Source organism: Temnothorax americanus, unplaced genomic scaffold (genome assembly GCF_048541705.1).
Source record: "Temnothorax americanus isolate GAGA-0224 unplaced genomic scaffold, ASM4854170v1 Scaffold1, whole genome shotgun sequence".
Classification (NCBI taxonomy): domain Eukaryota; kingdom Metazoa; phylum Arthropoda; class Insecta; order Hymenoptera; family Formicidae; genus Temnothorax; species Temnothorax americanus.
The window spans coordinates 7,768,578-7,789,589 of record NW_027509230.1 but is presented as its reverse complement, the minus strand read 5'-3'; the positions used below and the strand labels follow the sequence as shown (position 1 = coordinate 7,789,589).

Sequence of the window (21,012 nt, the reverse complement as noted above, 5' to 3'; positions counted from 1 at the left end):
CTTCGCACGTACACGCCCATACCTGACTGCAAAAAGACGCGTCTTTTACGGGCGCCCTCGTGCATTAACGGCCATCAAGTACTTCCCTGTAAACGTGTCATCGAAGTAGCGAGTATAAAGAGGAGATTTTTTTTTAAATTCGTATTATATGCGCATTTCACACGAGGTGATATTTATACAACTTCTTATTTATGCAACTTCTATGTTCGGTTGTGTAAAATTCAAGCATACCTTCACAAATAGATCTCAAACCTATTAATATTTACCAAACCACGTTCTACACGTTTATCGCGAACATCAAACAAGAAAAGTTTATCATACATATTTATCGTATTTAAATATAACTTCTTCTTATAAATTTTCGACGTACCTATTATAAAATTATAGTACACAGAAAAGAGTTTACTTTTTCATATAAATTATGGGTATGCATAACGGTAATTTTTTTTTACTCCGCGGCGCTTGTATTTCTTCTACAATTTCATTCTGTAAAATTGAAGAAAATCTGACATGTAAAGCCGTTACGCCGCAGGCGCTTGCTTGTAACTTCTCGATGATATGCCCATCAATTAACATCGCATCCGAGCGACCTGGAAACTTGCCGGGCGACGCGACGTACCGCGGAAAAGCCGTTCGTTGCTACGCTGCTACATGAGTCACGTATAACGGCCGAGGGCTCCTCGCACTCTATCATAAACAGAACCATCCCGAGAACTTTCCGCGTTCGGGGACCGTCTTCGTAAGTAAGGACATTAGCATAGAATTCGCTACATTGCAGCTTACTGCATTAAACGCATGCTAAAGAGAGAGAAAGAGAGAGAGAGAGAGAGAGAGAGAGAGAGAGAGAGAGAGAGAGAGAGAGAGAGAGACCAAGACGCATTTATGCCAGGGGACCAGAAACTTAAATCCCTCGGTTTTTCGAGACCGCGGGCAATCTCGTGCACTTGAATAATTAATATTCATGTCTCTGTGTGACCATCGAGTCCGAATCGATGCGCCATTTAACGCGCTAGAAACGTGGCACAATTTTTCAACTTGAACTCGGATTGACAATCGAAGTAAAACGTATCTCAATTTCAATTTCAATTATGCGCGGTCGACAGCAATTAAATGAACGTGACGTAGAATTTTATATTATGTAATATTATAATGCAAGAACGGAAATAAGTAAATAAGTAAAAATGGTTAATTCAATAAAAAGATTCTAATATACTTTAAAGTATAATCGAAGATATACTTTTAAAGATAAGAAGTCCTATTTATTTAGCAAATAATTAATTGTATAAAATGTTTGTCTTGATGTTTAAAATTGCGTCACTTTTCAAATTATTTACGTAATAAAATAATCAAATAATAACACAATCAAATATGGATTTATATTATTAAGTATACGCCAATAATATTAATATGATTGGTCAAAGCGTTGTTTGTTATACTCAATTAGGATATTATTTATAACGCCGTTATTGCCGTCAATAATAAGTTCAATAATGCGAAACTTGAATTTGCATACTTTTAGAACCGATCGGTCGATCGGTTCACATTATAATGTAAAATGCAATTTTTTAATATCGGATTAAGATTATATATACCATTATGTTTTTTCATCACTGTCATTATCGATTACTTCCTAATGCGATGAACGACGAAAACAATAGCGCGTCGGTAATTACATCGGGTTAACGCTATGAACGATTGTTTGCATTGCACGAATGTAACTCGGTCAATCGGCGCCCATCGTTTACCGCGCGCAGACACTATACAGTTATCTGTTTGAGTTGGCAAGATATATTGCCGGGGAAAAACCATCGCGTTTTCCGATCAGGAATGATTTTGCATTAACGCGATTGGAACGTTAATATTTCATGAAAGGCGCGAGCGGGATTCTGAAATTCTGCATAATTGAGAATCCAGCATCGTGATGCCAGCTCCGTAACTACGTTGCAGATCGGTTTGCGCGCGGCGTGCACACGTATTCATATCGATCGGCGAAAAATCGTTCGGCGCATTTCGATCAATGGAGGCATTATGCGGCCACCGAATTTCCCCGCAATCTCTATTTCACGTTCCACGATGCACCCTGTGAATGCATTCGTTTCGGAGCGCCGCGTCAGAAATCTTCCTGTCACTCTCTTCCCCCACACGCATACGTTATTTAACTAATTAATATTTTGACGATTTTAAGAAAAGTATATTTAATTAAATTTTAAAAGTAGATTTAATTGTACTAGACGAATTATATGTGTGAGCCAAGAGAAGACTTATATAATATAATACCTATATATATCATCTCACGATATAAATTGCACTGTGAAGGGCAATATTTTATATAACTAAATACAGTTTCCAAATATTTAGAAGATCCTTGCAATTTGTAATCTGTAACTTGTAATTAAAAAAAATTAACAATAACAATAATATAATTCTTTTATCTGTTGTTCGCAGAAAAAGCAATCGCATAGCTTTTATCGTCTCGTAAATCGATCTGATACAATAAATATTATTCTTTTTACAAAAAAAAATATATAAAATGGCACATTCGGTGTACAATTTATAAAGAGTTTTATCACGTATCCTGTATAATCACAAATATAACGTAAAGCTAGTATCCAGCCGTACGTACATTTTGTACACACTGTATAACGTTTTAGGATTTTCCGATTGTTTTGCAATTCTGAAAAAAATATACCAACCGATATCAGTATCAAAAAAGATATATTGATACGGCTATATTCATGGGTACTGGTCGAGCGAATGATATTTTATAACTTTCCCCGCCACAAACTCTCGAAATTTGATGAGATCAAATTTTTTTACGTCGCATTCGACGTCATGCACCATGAAATATCTATAAAAAACGAAGATAAGATAGGTATCCAAAGTGCGGCGGTACGTGAAGCGATGGCGCAGAGACGAGCGAAATATGAAGCGCGCGATATATGAGTATGATACACGTATAGGATATACTGAAAAATCCCTGATTTTAATTTCAATAAGAGAATTTTTTTTGAATTGAATGTTGTTCCATGATTTAAATATCGTGGATAAAGTTATGTAGCCGTTCGTTCGACACATGGCCAATTCAATGAGCTCGTAACTCTTACAACTCGACCCATGGAGAATTTTACAAATTCTCCTCCCTTTTCTGCTGCGCGATATAAGTCTACGTCATTTCTAGCTTTATGAGCTTTTCAATCCGGTAGCTTTGCTGCAAACGTAATGCAAAAATCCGGCCCGCCGACGCGGTGGGCATTTCTTTGATGAGATCGAAAGCGGTCGAGCGGAAGAAAAGAAAATGATTGGTCGGGAGAAAGAGAGAAAGAGAAAGAGGTAGCCCCGTATGGTTTTCTACTACATTTACCTTTCCCCGATCTCGTTCTCCTCCGAGCCCATTGATTTTATTCCGGGCTCCCGCACGCTTTTCCCTCATATTGACGTATTCGTAGAACAGCCAGAACGGGAAAATTGCACGACAGTCGAAATATTCAGAGAACTCGGCTGCGACAATATGAGAGAGATCGAGAAATCGAGAGAGAAAGAGAGAAAGAGCGAGAGCGCGAGAAAGAGAGAGAGAGAGAGAGAGAGAGAGAAGGGAAAAAAAGAGGGAGGAAAAGGTGAGAGGGGATGATGAAGTCGTCGTTTATGCTTTATATCCTATGCATGAAAATTTCGGATCCCCGAGAGTCGCTGTTATTGCGTCGGGAAGGAAGATCCTCGGGTCTTGGCTAGTGTGCGAGCTTACATTCTTTATGGATACAGATAGCACCAGAACCCCGGAAACCGCGGTGTATCCGCGGTATGCGGCTTACATCGTGTTAAGCTCGCGCGGAGAGGACGGGGGGAAGGATTTGAGGGTGAGAGGGAAGCCAAAGGTAACGCTTTCACACACGCGCGCGCGCGCGCCCGCCAGGGTATGCAAAGTGTGGATGCGAAGGGAGAAAAAAGAACGAACTCGGAGCACAGACGAAGATGTATGTCTCGCAGACGGTTGCTCTTGGCGACACTCGGCGTATTGTGTGATTTTCGTACGAATCCGAACGCGCTTGAGGTATTGTCGAATAGAATGCAAGAGCCTTTATCATCTGGTAAAAAAATGGGACTCGATTATCTCGAAAATAATGTAAATTGACGTGATAAATCTTATACGTTTCTTAAAAGATACGAAAGATACATAGAAACCATTTCGCGGGATTTAGTTATACGTAGCCGATGTTCTACATAAGTTTTACATACTAAATAAGATCAACGTTTTAAACAAGTGTATGCAAAACGTAGGACATTGCGTAATATTAAAGAAGATTCATTCTTTTGGAGGAAATTTTCTTCTGATTTCGTTAAAGAATATTTTACTAACGTGAAACTCGGACAATAATAAAACAATTAATATCTAGATCTAAGCAACATTTGGATAAATAATTAATAAGTATTTTAAATTTATACTTTTTTTTCGTTCTTTGCGTAATTTCAAATTTATAAAATTTCAAATTTTCAGCAGTAGTCATTTCAACTTCAAGCTGCGGAAAACAAAAATGAAAAATCAGTATATACTTTAAATATATTTCGGAAACAAACGTATTTAATATGTAATGTACAACCGAAATGAGTGACGGATGAAAATCCATGCATTTCTGTTTCAAAAGAGCAAATGTTAAACACATACAACTTTGTAATTTATTGTTTAGCGAGTACAATACAAATATTCCTATTGTTTTCAATATTTAATGAACAAATTGCTAAAATTTAGTTGTAATTTTAGTAGAATTGGGACGTACCATTTGCCATAATGGATCATAATACATTCATAATAGGCAGCTTCGCTCATCGAGCGTGAAACTTTGACGTAGCACAAAAAAACAGCCGGTAGAAAAAGAATTCGAGAAACTTTTCGGATCATTTAGCTGCATTTTCGCTTCGCCGCGGATAACGTTACCCATACGTCATGTTTCTCGGATTCCGATGCAAATAAAAATTCTGTCCGAACCATGGCCAAAACCATTACATAATGTAACATTCGATTCGATGGTCACGCGAGCGTGTCACGGGCTCCCCTGTTTCTACACTTACCAACGTTATCGTTTACGACGCATATGATGCGTACGCTTATTCGCGATAACGCCGTGCCTGAAATAGAGGATCTTTCGAAAACGTTTGGCGCCACACGCCGGATATTACGTGCCGATTCAACTGTGTTATACATCGCGGATTTCGTACTTTTAGTCAGCAATTCCCGAAACGACATGCAATCTCGCTGTGACCGGCGCAAGCACGCCGATGGAAAAACAAGATTTTAATCTTTCAAAATACGCAAGATATTCATATAAGCGTGTAATGTCGTGTGGTACGTCAAAGATAAATGCCGCCGTTACCAATCAGGCCGCGGGACCAAACCGTATATAAGTATACTAAATTAATCCTCGCGCACGAGAAGAAATGAGATCTCGCTGGTAAAAGGTGAAATCTTCTTTCATGCAGATTTTTTTGTCATTAAGGGCAAACGCGCAAAGGGTTGAACGCAAATACGCACTCCTACGCTCGCAAACCGGACACATGTAAGTTGCATTAGGAAAATTCGTTTGCGATATCTATATGACTTAATACTACGTTGCATGCTGCAGCGCGCAACGTGCAGCGTTTCGCGAAGCGACGGGTGTTAGTACTATTCCTAATTACATTTCGCGACATATGGCCTCTCACGTGTCGACACGAAAGGAACTCTGTATATACGTTAGACAAATGACAAAAATAAACGTACTGGAGGCGGGATGGTAAGGGAGAAAGAGAGAGAGAGAGAGAGAGAGAGAGAGAGAGAGAGAGAGAGAGAGAGAGAGAGAGAGAGAGAGAGAGAGAGAGAGAGAGAGAGAGAGAGAGAGAGAGAGAGAAAGGATGGAAGAGAGAGGGAGATTTTCTTCCTGTTTTTTATTCTCTTATGTGTAATTGCACGCGAAACGGCGACGTAACACGTGGGACAAGAAAAAGAGTAATGGAGCGTTTGTGTCGCCGTTTTTACAGGCTTGACTCGTACACATAGCTCGTAGACAAAAAGGACAGCGAGACAAAAAAACGAGGCGGACTAGCGAGCTTGTAAAAGGTACGCCCGCATCGTGACGTCAACCTTAAGCTCCCTTACCGAATGCCGGCGGAGTGACACGGGGAAAAAAAACACGTTTTTGGTACACGTAGCGCGATATCGCGGGTCTGAATTCCTGATTAAATCGCGTCACCAGCAAGACAGAAATATTCGGATGCGCGGAGCGGTGCAAAAATTACGCGCCGATTTATTCGAAGAATGAAAAAATGGTACATCGCGATTGCCCTGCGAGAGAGAAAAGCGTTCGCGTAGCAGAAAAAATAATTCGTAAACGATAATCCAGTAATATGCAAATTAAAATTTCTGGTTTATTACCCTATACGTATTAATTAATCGTGTTCAAAATTCAAACGTAAATCTGCAACGCATTATATGCGTATATTCGTTATTAAACGCAAAATTTACTCTCCAATTGTCGTGCTTCTCGTACAAAAGCGATTTGCGCTAAATTATTATACGAACGTCAGAAATTTTGTAACATTCAGCTTAGACCTATTTGCATCAACATCGATCGTTATAATCCGATTATATATGTGTGATCATCTGTTTATATTATATGTACAGAATTATGTATCCGTGTAACATATATAAAAATAAATAAATCGAGCTGTTGAATCTGATTGAACTAATCCGAATTGTTTCGATCCAATTCAGCACTAACCGATATTATAATTATAATATTTTTTCCTGCGTATATAGTATATACAAAACACACGTATATATATACATAAAAGCGTGCATTTGAAAAATATGCCATTTCTTTTGCAATCGTATTTCAAACGATATGCACATATTGATATTATTTTCCAGGCCTTCCTTATGCGTCGCTTGAGCGGATTGTCGATAAGCCTATCGACGTGCAACAGGTGTATTCTTCTTCGTTTCTTGCGAAAGATGATACCGCGAAGAAAGTTCAGCGGCAACATATTTTTGATAACGGAGATTCAGACACACACTCCGAACTTGTACCGCCGGCAGGTATATTATATAAACACGGAGAGAGAACAATTAAATATATTTAGCGATTTTATTCAGTATTACGTATAAACGCGCTTGAAAGCAAAAGTGCATTACTTCTGACGCGTTTACCTCTTTGTTTTGAAATTATTTCATAAATAAAATATATTGTGTTTTTCGTAGTTCGTACCTTGTCGAAGCGAGACAAAGGATATCTGTCTCTAGGCGGTTCGGTAACTCTATCAAGCAACAGGTATTGCATCATTCTTTTTCCTTCTCGCTTAAATCGTATTTGGTAAATTGAGTGAACGTGCGACGATCGATGATTCATATTTTGCGAGTGCAACGTTTGTAAAACAAAAAAAAAGGGCAACGGTTCAGCCGACGAAAATCGCTGGACGTTTATGGGTGCGTTAGTTACCAGCATCGAAAAAAAGGCGTTCTATTTCACGTCATTTCAAAATCATAGAAAATGTTATTAGTACAATTGTGCGTACGTGCGCCACATGGCTGGTTTTAATTCACGTTATTAATGGAACTGAATGAGAAATGCCGGAAGTAATTCCGCACAGCATAGGACTTGAACGCACCCAGAAAACGCTTTAAATCGTGGTTAAATATTCCATTATCCATCCATCAGCGATCATTCTCATTCCGATCCGACGATTCGATAACAAATGCATTCACGCGTACCGTCAATACAGACGTCGAAGTTTTACGCTCTATAACCGGTGTTTGTATGAAGTATTAGCGCGCACGCGTTGTTGATCAATATATATATATATATATATATATATATATATATATATATGCGCATAATTTAGCTGTCAAACGGCGCAGCAGATTTTATGGGCCGCGTAAAGTTCCACGATGGAAGGTTAAAAGCGTTCCATCCAATTTTTAGGCATCGATCGAAACGCGTGACTTATGCATTTGCCATAACAAAAGACGTAATAGCGCATATTTACGACGCTCTATAAAGTATCCAAAAAAATCGTAAATACAATTCCAATAAGTTATTATGCGTGTTTATATAGCTTCAACATTAGTTAAATAAAGCTACAATAATTTTAAAACCATTTACGTTTAAAATTAAGTATGAAATCTATCTGATATAACTATTAGGGTTTTCAATTCTACAATGGATTTAAATATTTATATATAGATTTAGGGAGTTGCGCTATTTTACTTCGAAAAGCAAGATTTGCCCTTGATGCTTGATTTAATAGGCTTTAGGCTGGACACTAAGTCTTGACGATTAGCTACACGGAAGGGCGGAGTTTAGAAACAAAGTTGAGTCCTTTGGGATAGTAAAGGATTTCCCAGGACTTTGGTCGTTTCATGGTATCAGCTCCGTTGATCGAAGATTGTTTAAACTCTCAACTCCGCACCTTGTCTTTACAATCGGCTTTCCAGGCGTGAGAATATCACACAAAAGGTATTTAATATTCGCAAAACCATATGCTATTATTTCTAATATCAATTACGCGAGAAGAGTTGAGAATTATTTTTCTTACACTACTCCCGGTTTTAAACAAAAGTTGACTCACAATCAGTAGATATATTTATCTTTGGTACACATTATCTTTCAGTTTTTATATATAGTTTTGCAATACATTTTTGTCTGTTATATCATTGTTGCGCAAGCAAACGCAAAACATAATCAGAAATAGTAATCGTAGGAGAAGAATGGATAATTATAATTTCACAGCAAGCTGCGTAATAAAACGGATTATTATTATGTAATATAACGGCCTGATTAACGGGCGTTATTAAGTAGCGTTCTGTTAATACACATTTGCAAAACAGTAATGGCAACGCGTTACGGATAATTAAATTTTGCAAAAACATAGCCGTGAGATATTCCTACGTTTCTCGCAGGAAACCTTTAATATTAGCGCGAGAGATAAAGAAAGTTACAATTGGGAAATGTATTTGGTGAAATGCAAGTGCAAAACGCGAAACGTTGTAGAAACGATCCAGAGCTTCAATGTATTTCGCACTGAACTGGGTAATATTGATTGCTTATCGAATGACACTATAACAATAACACGAATATTCATACGATGATAATAATTGCACCTTTGAAATACATTGCACGAGCATACGTCTACACGTGTCTGCTTTTTTTACACTTAGCACATCATTATTGTTAAAACGATCAAATAATATATATGTATCAAGCTTTGTTATAAAATCATTGAGATTATCAATATATGTAATATAATAATAAGTAATAATTTTTATGAACTTTATCAAAATGTTCCTCGATCAAAATATACTTTTGCAGGAAATATATACATAAACGCGTGTATAGAAGCTCGTTTTAAAAGGCTATTTCTGCAAAGGGCTGGTGTTTCAGAATTCCACGAAATCGGGAGAACAATGCGGGACTGCCATTAACGGCATAAACTGCTCGTCAAATGGCGTTATCGAGATAACTACAGGTAGGAATTGGAACGAAACTGCATTTGCAAGGAATGCGCGAAAACATACACCGTTCGTAGCGTCCGGCGAGCCATAAATGCGGGAATACCAAAGTTATTGGATACAAAGCGCGTCGAAATTGCACAACTTTTAAGAACGGGCAAGAAGTATAATTAAATTTCATTTTGTTCTCCTGCGCCTGAACGTATCATCGTCATTTATTGGCGCGTGGAACCACGTGCAACGGAAGCGTACGAAAATTCCCGTCTCGCGGAAAATGAGAGAGAATTTTCAGGATACAAACGCAAAGAAACGATTTTGTTTGTCGTTCACGCAAATACGCTCCGGAGGAATAATATTTTCGCGGTCGTTTCTCCGGCGTGCGCGAACAGTATACCTATTACATCGGCAACACACGCTCATGCCTCGTGAGTCGTTTGAACAAAAGCCATTTAAATAAAATGGTTCTAATGCAAGTCATCTGTCTTTGGAGAAGAGCTTTTATCCTCCTTTTCGTTCAGTTTCTGCGCGATCTTGTTTCGCAGAATAAAAGCTCATGACACGCATTGCACATTTAGTCCCGCGTTTTATGCAGCCAGAGACTTGACGTTGCTAAATCGTCCAATCTGCACGACGTTATTTAGAGACTTCCTGCACGAAACTACTTAATTAAAGTCTTCCTTAAAGGATGCTTTGCGTGTACGCGGGGATTCTGGATTAAGGCACGATCGATGCCATGCGATCAATCTCTTTAGGACTTTCTGTCTGTTTCGCTATTTTACTGATTAAAAATTTATGGTTAATTAGTCAAGCAAAATTCGAGGTTTCTTGCCCGAGGCAAAGTTAACGACAACAATTTATTAAATCATTATCCTATAAACAAGTATTAGATTATAGATCTTTCTTTTTTTCCACACAAAATGTAGAATACATCAGTATGAAGAAGAAGCGAATTAGATATTTCTTTCTTCTACATAATATTAAGATAATCATTGAAATAGCATTTCATTCGGTGCACGGTCGATTGCATAAAATTTGAAGTATAAGTATAGTTAAAATCATTTGCTGCAGTCATAACAGCCAGGTGAGTTAACGGATGAAATTACCGAGAACTAAATACCACGAGACACACCCAGCTCGCAATTGTAGAAATTTCTCGGAATTCATTATCATTTTAATAACACGTTTACGGACCTTCATACCCGACACGTGTTGTTAATTTTTCTGAAATGCTAATGATCTTAATTTAAAGTCTTGGACAACTGTAATTTTACATTACCGAGCTACATAACCAATTGAAAAGATATTAAATATTATGTTAAAAGTCATCTCACCGAGAAGAATATAATATTTCCACGGACACTGCATTGCAGATAAAAAAAAACTCCGACCATACTTGTCATTAAAACTCGCTTAATTAACGATAATTTAATGAAATATAAAATTTTAACTTGTTAAAGAAAATGTGTTTTTAAACAGATAAAAATAATTCTGCGAGATTCCTTGATAACTGAACAGAATAATTGAAGTTTAATTTTTCCTAGTATAGATCGTTTCTGGGGCTAACGCATTCATGCGTATCTTCGTGTGTTGGGGCGCGCTAAGCTAAAAGCACGACTACTAGCAGGTGGCTACGCCCGGTAGTATCTAGTACCTGAGGATAATGCGGGGAAGGCATGCTTAATATTAACAGGATGCTATAGAGACCGCGCGTGTTGTTCCTACGTAATTTCCTCCTAAACGTACTAAGGGATGCCCATGCATATTTCAGAACAGCAGATAGCACGAATGCGTATCCTTGTGCGAGCGTGTTGTACACAGGGTGCCCCGAGTTTTGCCGCATTTTCCACCACTTAGGCCTCCTTTCCCCCAATTTAAAGTTCTGTATATACCTCAAAATATACGTCGTCACATTTTCTGGTTCACAAATTATTAAGAGATTTAAAGAGTTTTCCAAACTCAATTTAGATATAGCAAATACGACAGCAAAAACGTTATTTTATTTAGTGTCAAATAAGCAACATTGAATCTAAATTCGGGAACTTGATATAAGTTACAGAGATAATCGAGATATTGCCCAATATCTAATCTTTGCTAAATGCAGAATGCAGGATGATTCGGTAAGAGAAAGTACGGATAATCTCGGAACACCCTGTAAATGTGTAATACCACGACGTAATTAGACGACGTCGATATTGCGAGTAGACGCTTTGCTAATCACCACGAACCGTCTGATATTGTCATTTATTCAGGCCGGAATCAGAATTCCGCATTCCATACCTTGTGTATTTACATGTCTCTCCTTGTCGCAAACGCAATTGTTTTGTTCGTGATATAAGTGTTGACGGTTGACAACATGATGGTAATTGATTATTAGAAATGCTTGAGCATTGCTGTATGTACGAGAAGATCGTTTTGCGGTTTAAACAAAGAGTCACTAAATCGAAACATTTCATGTGCAAAGTTCGATTAAGCCAATATAAAAAATTTATAACTTTAAATAAAACTATGATAATATAAAGAATCAATATACAAAATTTTAATGTCATATAAAATTTATTTAAAAAATTATTTAATATATATGATATAAAATTTATTTAAAATTTATTTATTATTATATATTAAATTAATTTAAAATTGCGCGCATTTATATATATGTATGCATGTTTCACGTATGACTTTATGTAATTGATAAATACGGATAAAATTTTCAGTAGAATTTAATTATTACGGTACCTTTACCCTGAACTTCGAAATACTAAATACAGCGTTATTATGTATCATTATCTCTCTGAAAGCGTTTTACTGTAATGCATATAAATTCACATTAATTCCTATACAAGTAAAATCAGATATTAATTAATTGAGCGCCGCGAATTAGTATTAAAAACTGACCCGTTCGAATTACATTATTAATATATACGATTCGCAAGACGAGTTCGCGAGAATCAGTCAGCGGAATACAGATTTTCACGTAAAACTCCAATACGGAATAATACACCTACGTACACCATATACGTACACTATACAGCATGCCGCGGTTGCAGCTGCAGCCAGTCGTAAGGAAACTGGCACACGTGTTCCGCGATGTTTCTGGGCGTGCGGACTTATTTCACTATTTTATTAGATTAAATATTCACGAGGAAACGGCTAGAGCAACAACGGCGAACCGTAGAAAAACGCAGTGAAATACGGCGGGGGCCTCCGGCTACGAGGGTGCGGCGTTATCGTGTAAGGAATACGGGTCATTGTTGCATCTTTAATACGTTGTACAAAAGCGGCGCATGAATAAGTTGAACTTCGTCGCTTCGGCGTGAAACCACAGCAGCGTGGCGTTTTTATCGCCGGCATTTCTCTTTCGAATGCATCACGCGCATCGACGAGTGCACCTTGACTGGAAGTTTTCTATACATGTACGGATAACCTTCGAATAACACAATACCTGAATTGCACGGAGTCCCAAATAGCACGGTAAAAAATTGTAACAACTTTACTTTTTAAATTTTTTTCTTAATAATTCCTTGGAACCAAATGTCCAACTTTATACAAATCTAGAATTGGTTTTCAATAACATGCAATGTGATCTCCAAAATTGTATGAATTCTAAGTCTCGGATAACACAGTTTTCAATAACATCGATTGTTTGCCTTACATTTAATGTTTCCGAACTCCTCTACAGTTTATTATTTTACATTAAAGTTTGAATAGTTTCGAAATAGAACGTATATATCTTCCAAGTGTATATTAGCTAATCACACGTTCGAATGAATGTGTCTTGTAACTTTTATGTAAAGCACGAGTTTTCCTGTAAGATTTGAAATATTCACAATTTCACTATTTATATTCATGATTTCCAGCATTTTTATACAAAGCAATATAATTTTAAAATAACCATAAATTTTGCATTAATTCTATAACTTTATAGTAGCATTTTCATAGTGATTATATAATCAAATCAATAAAACTTCCAAGTTCTCTATATAGAAGAATAAAAACAATTATTCCGCTTTATTGAATCTATATTAATATTTATTTCTATAATATAACGGAATTTTATGTTAAAAATGAAAAATAGTATAGTCATGCGGATTACTGCAGTAATCTTGATGGTTTTGATGATCTTTGAAAAAATATGGCGCTTACGTCGAGATTTTTGTGATTTAGACTTGTCTTGATTTAGTAAAATATTACACCGCTAACAACCTCTATAATGAATGAAAACAAACGGCAGACACACATGCAATGCTTCACAGTTGACACGCATTTGCCATATAATAACACCCTACAAATTTTGTTATAAATGGCGCATGCGTGGCCGTACGCGTATCGCAATAACAAAGTAACAAATGTTTCAATGAAAATTGACGTTCGTTACTTGGCTTAATATATCTGCGCACGTGACGACGTGTACTGCGCCGCCGAATACCGTATTGCGCAGTTATTTTTTTTTGCATTCGCGAAATTAACGACGCGATTTATTTGAACGCGCAATTAATCTTATCGAATCTAACGCAAACAATCCACTGCAATTTTGTGATGGAAATGCAAATTTGACTCGGTCTACGAAGTTTCCAATTTACTCGAATTATGCAAGACAGAAGAAATAAAAAAAAAAAGAGTTGTTTACGAAAGTACTCTGCATCTTCAAAGCTGTACTCATAAAAATCAAATTGTCATAATTCTGCATTATTTGCGCAATGTGATCTTATATATGAGATTTCCTTATATAAATAATTTTGTTTAATGATAAGAATCATCTCTGAAATGAAGGAGAATAAAATGGGGCAAAAAATCAAATTATACGAAGCGAATATTGTGCCGCTTTATTTACTGCTAGCATAATCATGATGATGGCCTACGTTAGTCATTAAGGAGTAAACATCTTATTAAGGGTTTCGTCCCGGCACGCTACGCTTCCGCCCTAAATTTAATGGCGGCGGAACGAAATGGCTTTTCAGGCCATTTCGCTAAAGCTCGTTATCTCGTTAACAATCGGTGCGCCTATTCCTGTATTTCGGGCTTTGTCAGGGCTGCATCTTATCACGATGCCACGAGAAGGAGATCAAGATATACTGTAGTAATTACTTCACAGATCTTGAATCCCGTAGATTAGAAAATTATAGATTTTTATATGAGCTATGCGCGCATTACCCGGAGAATATCGCAGGTCCATTTTTATATTTATATCTATGAAACTTCAATTCCCTAAACACATAAATCGTTTTATTTTCCGTAACAAATATTATTGTAATTTATGCTAAAAATTTATGCCACGATTGCTTTCAGATCCAGTTTGATAAATTTGCTTTTAAAATATTTTTCTGTATATATCTGGAACATAAAGTGCAGTCAATACTGTCGGACAGAAATATATCTCTTTTTCAGCCCTACGAATATGGCGGACTTGCACATATGAAGTAACTCTCTGTATCTTAAAAAAAAGGGCAAAGATATATATCTCCCTCTTCTTAGATGTACGAGAGAGACAGATACATTTCTGTCGCAGCTACAAATTTCTCTTGTGTTTATAATGCATTAATATTACAATCATTCTCGTTATTTCCGACATTGATAAATTTCTGTGCGCCGTTCTAACGGGGTGATTTATCTTGGAATACACGTGGGCGGCTTGTGATTTTCGCGGAGGCGCGCGGCGCGGCCTGCGTATCCGGGTGCATGGTGCAGAATAGCGCATGAATATCGCTTACGTCTTATTTCCGAAAGACCCAAGATTTGGTGCCGCGAAAGCAGGAATTGGGCGAGGTCGAATGATGCTAGGACGCGAAAGAAAGAGGCGCTTAAAAGGGGGCAGCCGCGAGATAATCAGAGAAAAAACGGAAAAGCAAGGGAGGGCCTGGTGAGAGAATGCAAGCCTCACCTGTACTTTCGCCGCCACGTAGCTTCTGCTCGGGCCTCTCGACCCTCTCCTCACTCTGCTGAGATGGTCTCTCTGTCCTTTTCGGATAGTAGGGGTTGTACGACGAGGGCCACACGGTGGTCAGCCTTTTTGCTGGCGGTGGCGTGCTCGGTCGTCCTGAAAATAGATTAGGACCTTTCTCATCTAACCCAGGCACTCTCCTGTTTGCTTCCTTCTTTTTACACCCGCCAATAATCCAGTACGTCTCCTCTCTTTCTCTTTTTTCCCCGTGCTCCATGTTTTTGCGCTTGATTTTATCGCGTATGTGAAATATTATATGCGCACTATTCTACACCATACAAGGCCGCAGCAGCAAAATTACGCGGGATGATAAAAATTCAACAGATACGGAAACGCGTGGACATATTCGGTATTACATAGTGAACACATAGGGACACATGGATCAGCTTCAAACTTTAGAGCGGCTTATAAGTTTATAAAAATCATTCTATTCTGTATCTATTCATATATAATATATATATTTTTTAAATATATTGTGTTATTAAAATATATATACTCTTATATATATATACGTGATGTTAAATAATAAATATAAAAACAAGTATATAAATTGAAGCTGAACTATTAATCTAACAATTATATTAATATTTAACTACAAAATTCTAATTAAATATTTCTTCTTTCTACTACACATTTATAATAGGATAAAAGAATAAGAAAATTTTTCTGTATTTGTAGTTGCCTTTATTTTTACTATATAGCAGCTACGTTCCAAGCTGCTCCGTCATTCCGAACAAGCGAAATATAATTTAGATAGATGCGACAGAAAACATATACGCGCGCGAGCATGTGGTGGGCGTAGGTTTGATGAATTCTACGAGCTTCTTTGAAATCGAGCCAAGTTCAACTTGTTGCGTTCGATGCCGACGGACGTTCCATTGAACAAAATGCCTTTTCACGAGAGAATCTCGCGACAAAAAAAGAAGTCGTGAAAAGTGCCTGCAATACTCCTACAAAACGTCTACTTTGAATTTTAATCGGTTACCATTTAACCACTAATTTTATTTGATCTGAATACACGCAATTCTTATGATTTTGAAGAATAATTTATAATGTTTTTTAAGTAGATCAACTTTTTTTATTTTTAATGTTGACAATTATAATTATCTCGATAAGTTGCTATTTCTTAAGTGACTTTTAAGAAAATAAAGAAAGAACGATTGTGTGCTTCTCGTCTACTTCATGGAGTAAAGTGAAATCCGTCGGAAAAATTACAATCTAATGACATATAACAATATAATATTGATATTTTTTAAATACAGTTTTAAATATCAACATAATATTGTTAGAAGTAATAATTATTTGATTAACAGACAAAATAATTATCTAATAATTACAAAGCGACCATTATAAATTAAGACAAGGCTTGCTAATTCATTTCGGTTATAGTTAGTCTGCTAAATAAGTTCCTCGGCAGCAGGATTGCATAATAATCTTTAACAAAGACTTCTTCCCATAAGACAATGCGTCTGCCACGTCTAATTCGATTATATTGTCAGCAATATAAGATTATATTATACTCGGCGCGCCAGCGCCTTATCTTTGTAAATATGAAAGTGCATCCCGGGAGAGTCGCATCCTTCGCTAGTGGTAGATTGAAACTTTACTTACACGATAATCCTGTACAATGCGTATCAACCCGGAGTGTAATTCAACTTGATATTCGCCACGGGGCCTGTATACTTCTACTGCACGGAGACCCGTTCTCTGCGACTTAGGTAGCTAGATGCTTTGACGTTTATTTCGTTCCTCATAATCGTGAAGATTATTCAAACTATTATCATTCGCGGTCCCGCGTGTGTCGTTTTCGTCGATGTGATCTCGAAAACTATGTCGCGAAGTAATTCGAAGTATATGAATTATACCGATGCGACTCCAACTATTCGAAAAACCGCTCGTTTTATCTTTAGGTTTTATCTGAAATTGTTACAAAAATATAAATTTTTTTTTCTGAAATAATAATATAAACTGTCGAATAAAAATTTTAAGTAGCAAAATTAAAGAAAAAATAATAATTAAATACTTTCGGTATTTGTCTTACACTCGTCGAGACTGTGGCAGTTTTGACTACGTAGTGATACAAAAAATTTTAGAACGTATATAGCTAAGAAAATTTAATAGATATACTAAGAAAAATATTTAAACGTACGGCGCGTACGTTTCTTAATTAATTATTAAGCGAGTCATGATCCCGTTATGATAACAATCAAGTAAATAGAAAATGTGGCAATATACAAGATCTTTGTGCCTAATATTATTTTTCGCGTGAATTTATGTACATTTTTCGTTTCGCAATTAAGTCCCTCGATTTCTTTTAATTAATTCTCTTAAGCTCTGCATCTGCCTCTCTTAAATCGCTTTCACTCGACTGAGTTCTGCGTTCTACTGCTCGGCGGTTAGACTGATAATGTACCCTCTCCATGTGCATTCCTATCTCTCTCTCTCTCTCTCTCTCTCTCTCTCTCTCTCTCTCTCTCTCTCTCTCTCTCTCTCTCTCTCTCTCTCTCTCTCTCTCTCTCTCTCTCTCTCCACCTTTTCCGACAGTTCTCTCCTTCTTTGTTCGTTAAACCCCACAGTCTTTCTGGTTTGCAAATAAGCGACCCTTTAACCCACCCAGCCTCTATAACTTGGGCACTAAAAAGTTTTCGAATAAAAGTTTAAATACGCCCCGGACAAACTTCGCCTCTCGCAGCTTCTCCGCGACCCCGTAACAATATGGCAGCTTTTGGGTCACCTGCCGCGAAAAACACGTGGACGCATCTTTATATTTACGCCTACGTACTGTCACGGCAAATAGGTACACTCGTTAACATTCTCTTTTCTATACCGGCAAAATCACAACAGGGCTCGTATTTCATACGGCCTAGCCTCCTTTTGTTACTCCTTTCGCGCGTCGCGGGCTTGCTTAGTAAGTTTCGAAATAACTCGTTGAAAATTTAAGAGTCTCTCGCGGCATCTCCTCCAAAGTGCCGCGGCGAGCGTCAAGAAGAATTTGTTTCGCGAGGACAGAAAACAAGCGAGAAAAAGAGAAAATAGGCAGAGGAAGGCGGGGAAACAGATTCGCGACAACGCAGTTGAGAAAAGTAAAATGGTATTATTAATAATTTTGATCCTCGATTTATCAAAGTCCCAGTTGCACATTTTTCTATACCTTTTCGAGAAATGACATCACTCTCGAAGTACTTTTAAAAGAATCACATTCTTTTTAATATAGAGAATCCTTTACGAAATGTAGTTTAAAACGTAATTACTTGGCAGTTGCTTTACAACTCTTAGATAGATATTCTTTTTATTTATATTCTATCTATTTTGAGCTTAAAGATTTATACTGGAATAACAACAAGTTTGTAACAAGGCTAGCTTTAATTAAGACCTTTACCTTCGTAACATGGCTCAACAGAATTTGATCTGTGGTCTTAATGAACGAATCGAATCTGATAAACCAGATAAACAAATAATCAATTTTCATGACTTTTCGATCAATATAAAATCGAAAGAAAAGAATTTGAGACAGAATCTGTCTCAAATAATTTCATTCTTTTCAATGAAATAGACACCTAAATAAGATATCCATATATAAGACAGATTTATTTATGTTTAAATTTGACAAAAAATATTTTATCAAAATATATATAAAATGTTCTAAGTATTATAAGTATATTAATTATTAATTGAAACGTTCAAGAATGTGAGATAGTTTCATAAGTCATACTTCAAATCGTACTTAATCATAAGATATATTCATATATTATGAACTTATCACGTTTTTTCTGTTTAATGATAATCACTATTTCAAGTGTTTTATCATGAAAGAGAACAAACGTGAAAAATTTATATGATAATACGTTTTAGATATAATTTTACATCTTATGTTTGTGCCATTAAATTCTCATGCGATATAGATGCACATTTACATATGACATTTACATATAGAAATAATATTCACATTTGTCTTGCACCGTTTTATTTAATACACTTTGTGCTGCAATAATCTAAAAGTAGAATTTCTTCTTCTGTTTGTTATTAATTATTTCTGAATATGCTATGCTAACATTTTTAGTCCATGTAATAATTGATCGTATATTTTTCGCGCAATGGTCTTCTCATATCAGATATTGCATATCAGATGCGACGTAGCGTACAGTCTAATTCCAGAAATAATTTTAGCCTCCTTTAATTAATTACGATCGACGGAATCAATAGATGTCTTGTAACGCAACTGACATGTAGGAATTATTGAACGTCGTATGTATTCTCGATGAACTAACGCCAATGTTTTTTGTCACAAGACTCAATTAATCTGAGAGCAAGAGATAAGGTAATTTAGTAACATTTGACATTCGAACAAGGTTACTTCATTATGATGCAGACGTATCATTATTAATTTACAAATTTGACAAAAATTTTCAGTAATATTTCTTTTTATTAAATTGCCGCGATATTTTAATTCGCTTTCTTAAAAACACAAATTTAGTATTTCGCGCATATATTTAAATTATGTTAAAAAAATAATAAAATTGAAAATTATATATATATAACAAATTGCGCCGTGATCTCGATACATATATACATATTATTATTTAATTGTTTAATGTAATCAGAAAACGGAATATGTTAAAAATGATGATACTCGTTAGCAAAAATGTTTCCCATTGGAGACTGCGATTCGGATCGCAAATGAAAATTGTGTACCTAACAGACCGTTCAAATGCTTTTTGGGAAATTAGATTCCTAGTATAATTTCGCGATCTCTTCTTTTTTGAGAACGGCACTTCTATCTAGTAAGTATCTAGATCGTGCCACAGCCAACAATGCAATCTCAGTCTGTGTTGTGTGCATACTGTGCATCCCACCTAGTATCTCGCAGCGACGTCAGTAATTGAATTTTAAATGCGCTTAATTAGGTCACTGGTTAAGCCACCGATGTAATAACGCAATATAAAATTAAAATCTGCATTCTCTGATTTGAACAAACTATTATAGAAGGGTAAATCTTGATTTATATGCCACGCGCGCGAACGTAATGAAAATCTTGACATAGATCAACATCATTTTTCATAATATCAAATTAGTTGTGTACGCCGTTTGATTTACTGGAAAATGTGATAAACGATTATACATGTTTTTTGCACTTTTCGTAAAGAATTCATTGAGATTCCTTTAATATTTTCACTTCTCCCTTATTGTACTTCGTCTTTCATGCAAAATTACTTTTTCGCTGGATCGAATATTCTCCTCATCGCCTTCTCCCATCTCGAATGACTTTTGATATGTCGTCGCGTGCATCCTGCATTTCAAATCGCATATCGTTCCCTAAATGGCGTAATCTTATCTGGGCAGATAAGACGAACGGCAGTCCCATTGGAAACTGCTAGGCATTTAACGTCGTGTTCGTGAGTTATTGCATACCTCGACTAGGTCATTAATAACCCGGTAGTATTAAGATTGATTTGGAGAAACGAGAGAGAGAGAGAGAGAGAGAGAGAGAGAGAGAGAGAGAGAGAAACGCGACGCGTCCCTTGCCGATTTCGCTAAAGTTTCTCGTAATATTTAATCAGTAGTCGAGGCCATACATTATGATGAAGGCGTTGTGTCTCGTCTC

The 21,012-nt window shown here is 36.7% G+C and overlaps 2 protein-coding genes across 8 annotated transcripts in view; one reads left to right on the top strand and one right to left on the bottom strand.

Moving 5' to 3' along the window:
* Nucleotides 1–21,012, bottom strand: part of LOC143895158 (lachesin) — a 277,423-nt gene that overhangs the window by 24,821 nt on the left and 231,590 nt on the right. For 6 of the 7 annotated variants that reach the window (XM_077402333.1, XM_077402181.1, XM_077402257.1 and 3 more), the window contains one exon: nt 15,351–15,506. The exons of the other annotated variant lie outside the window; for it this stretch is intronic. In XM_077402333.1, coding sequence (XP_077258459.1) covers nt 15,351–15,506 — 156 coding nt within the window. The remainder of the gene's footprint in view (nt 1–15,350; nt 15,507–21,012) is intronic. 7 annotated transcript variants of the gene reach the window in all.
* The window catches only part of LOC143895466 (uncharacterized), a 73,816-nt gene that overhangs the window by 37,358 nt on the left and 15,446 nt on the right, over nt 1–21,012 (top strand). The gene's annotated exons all lie outside the window — the stretch shown is intronic.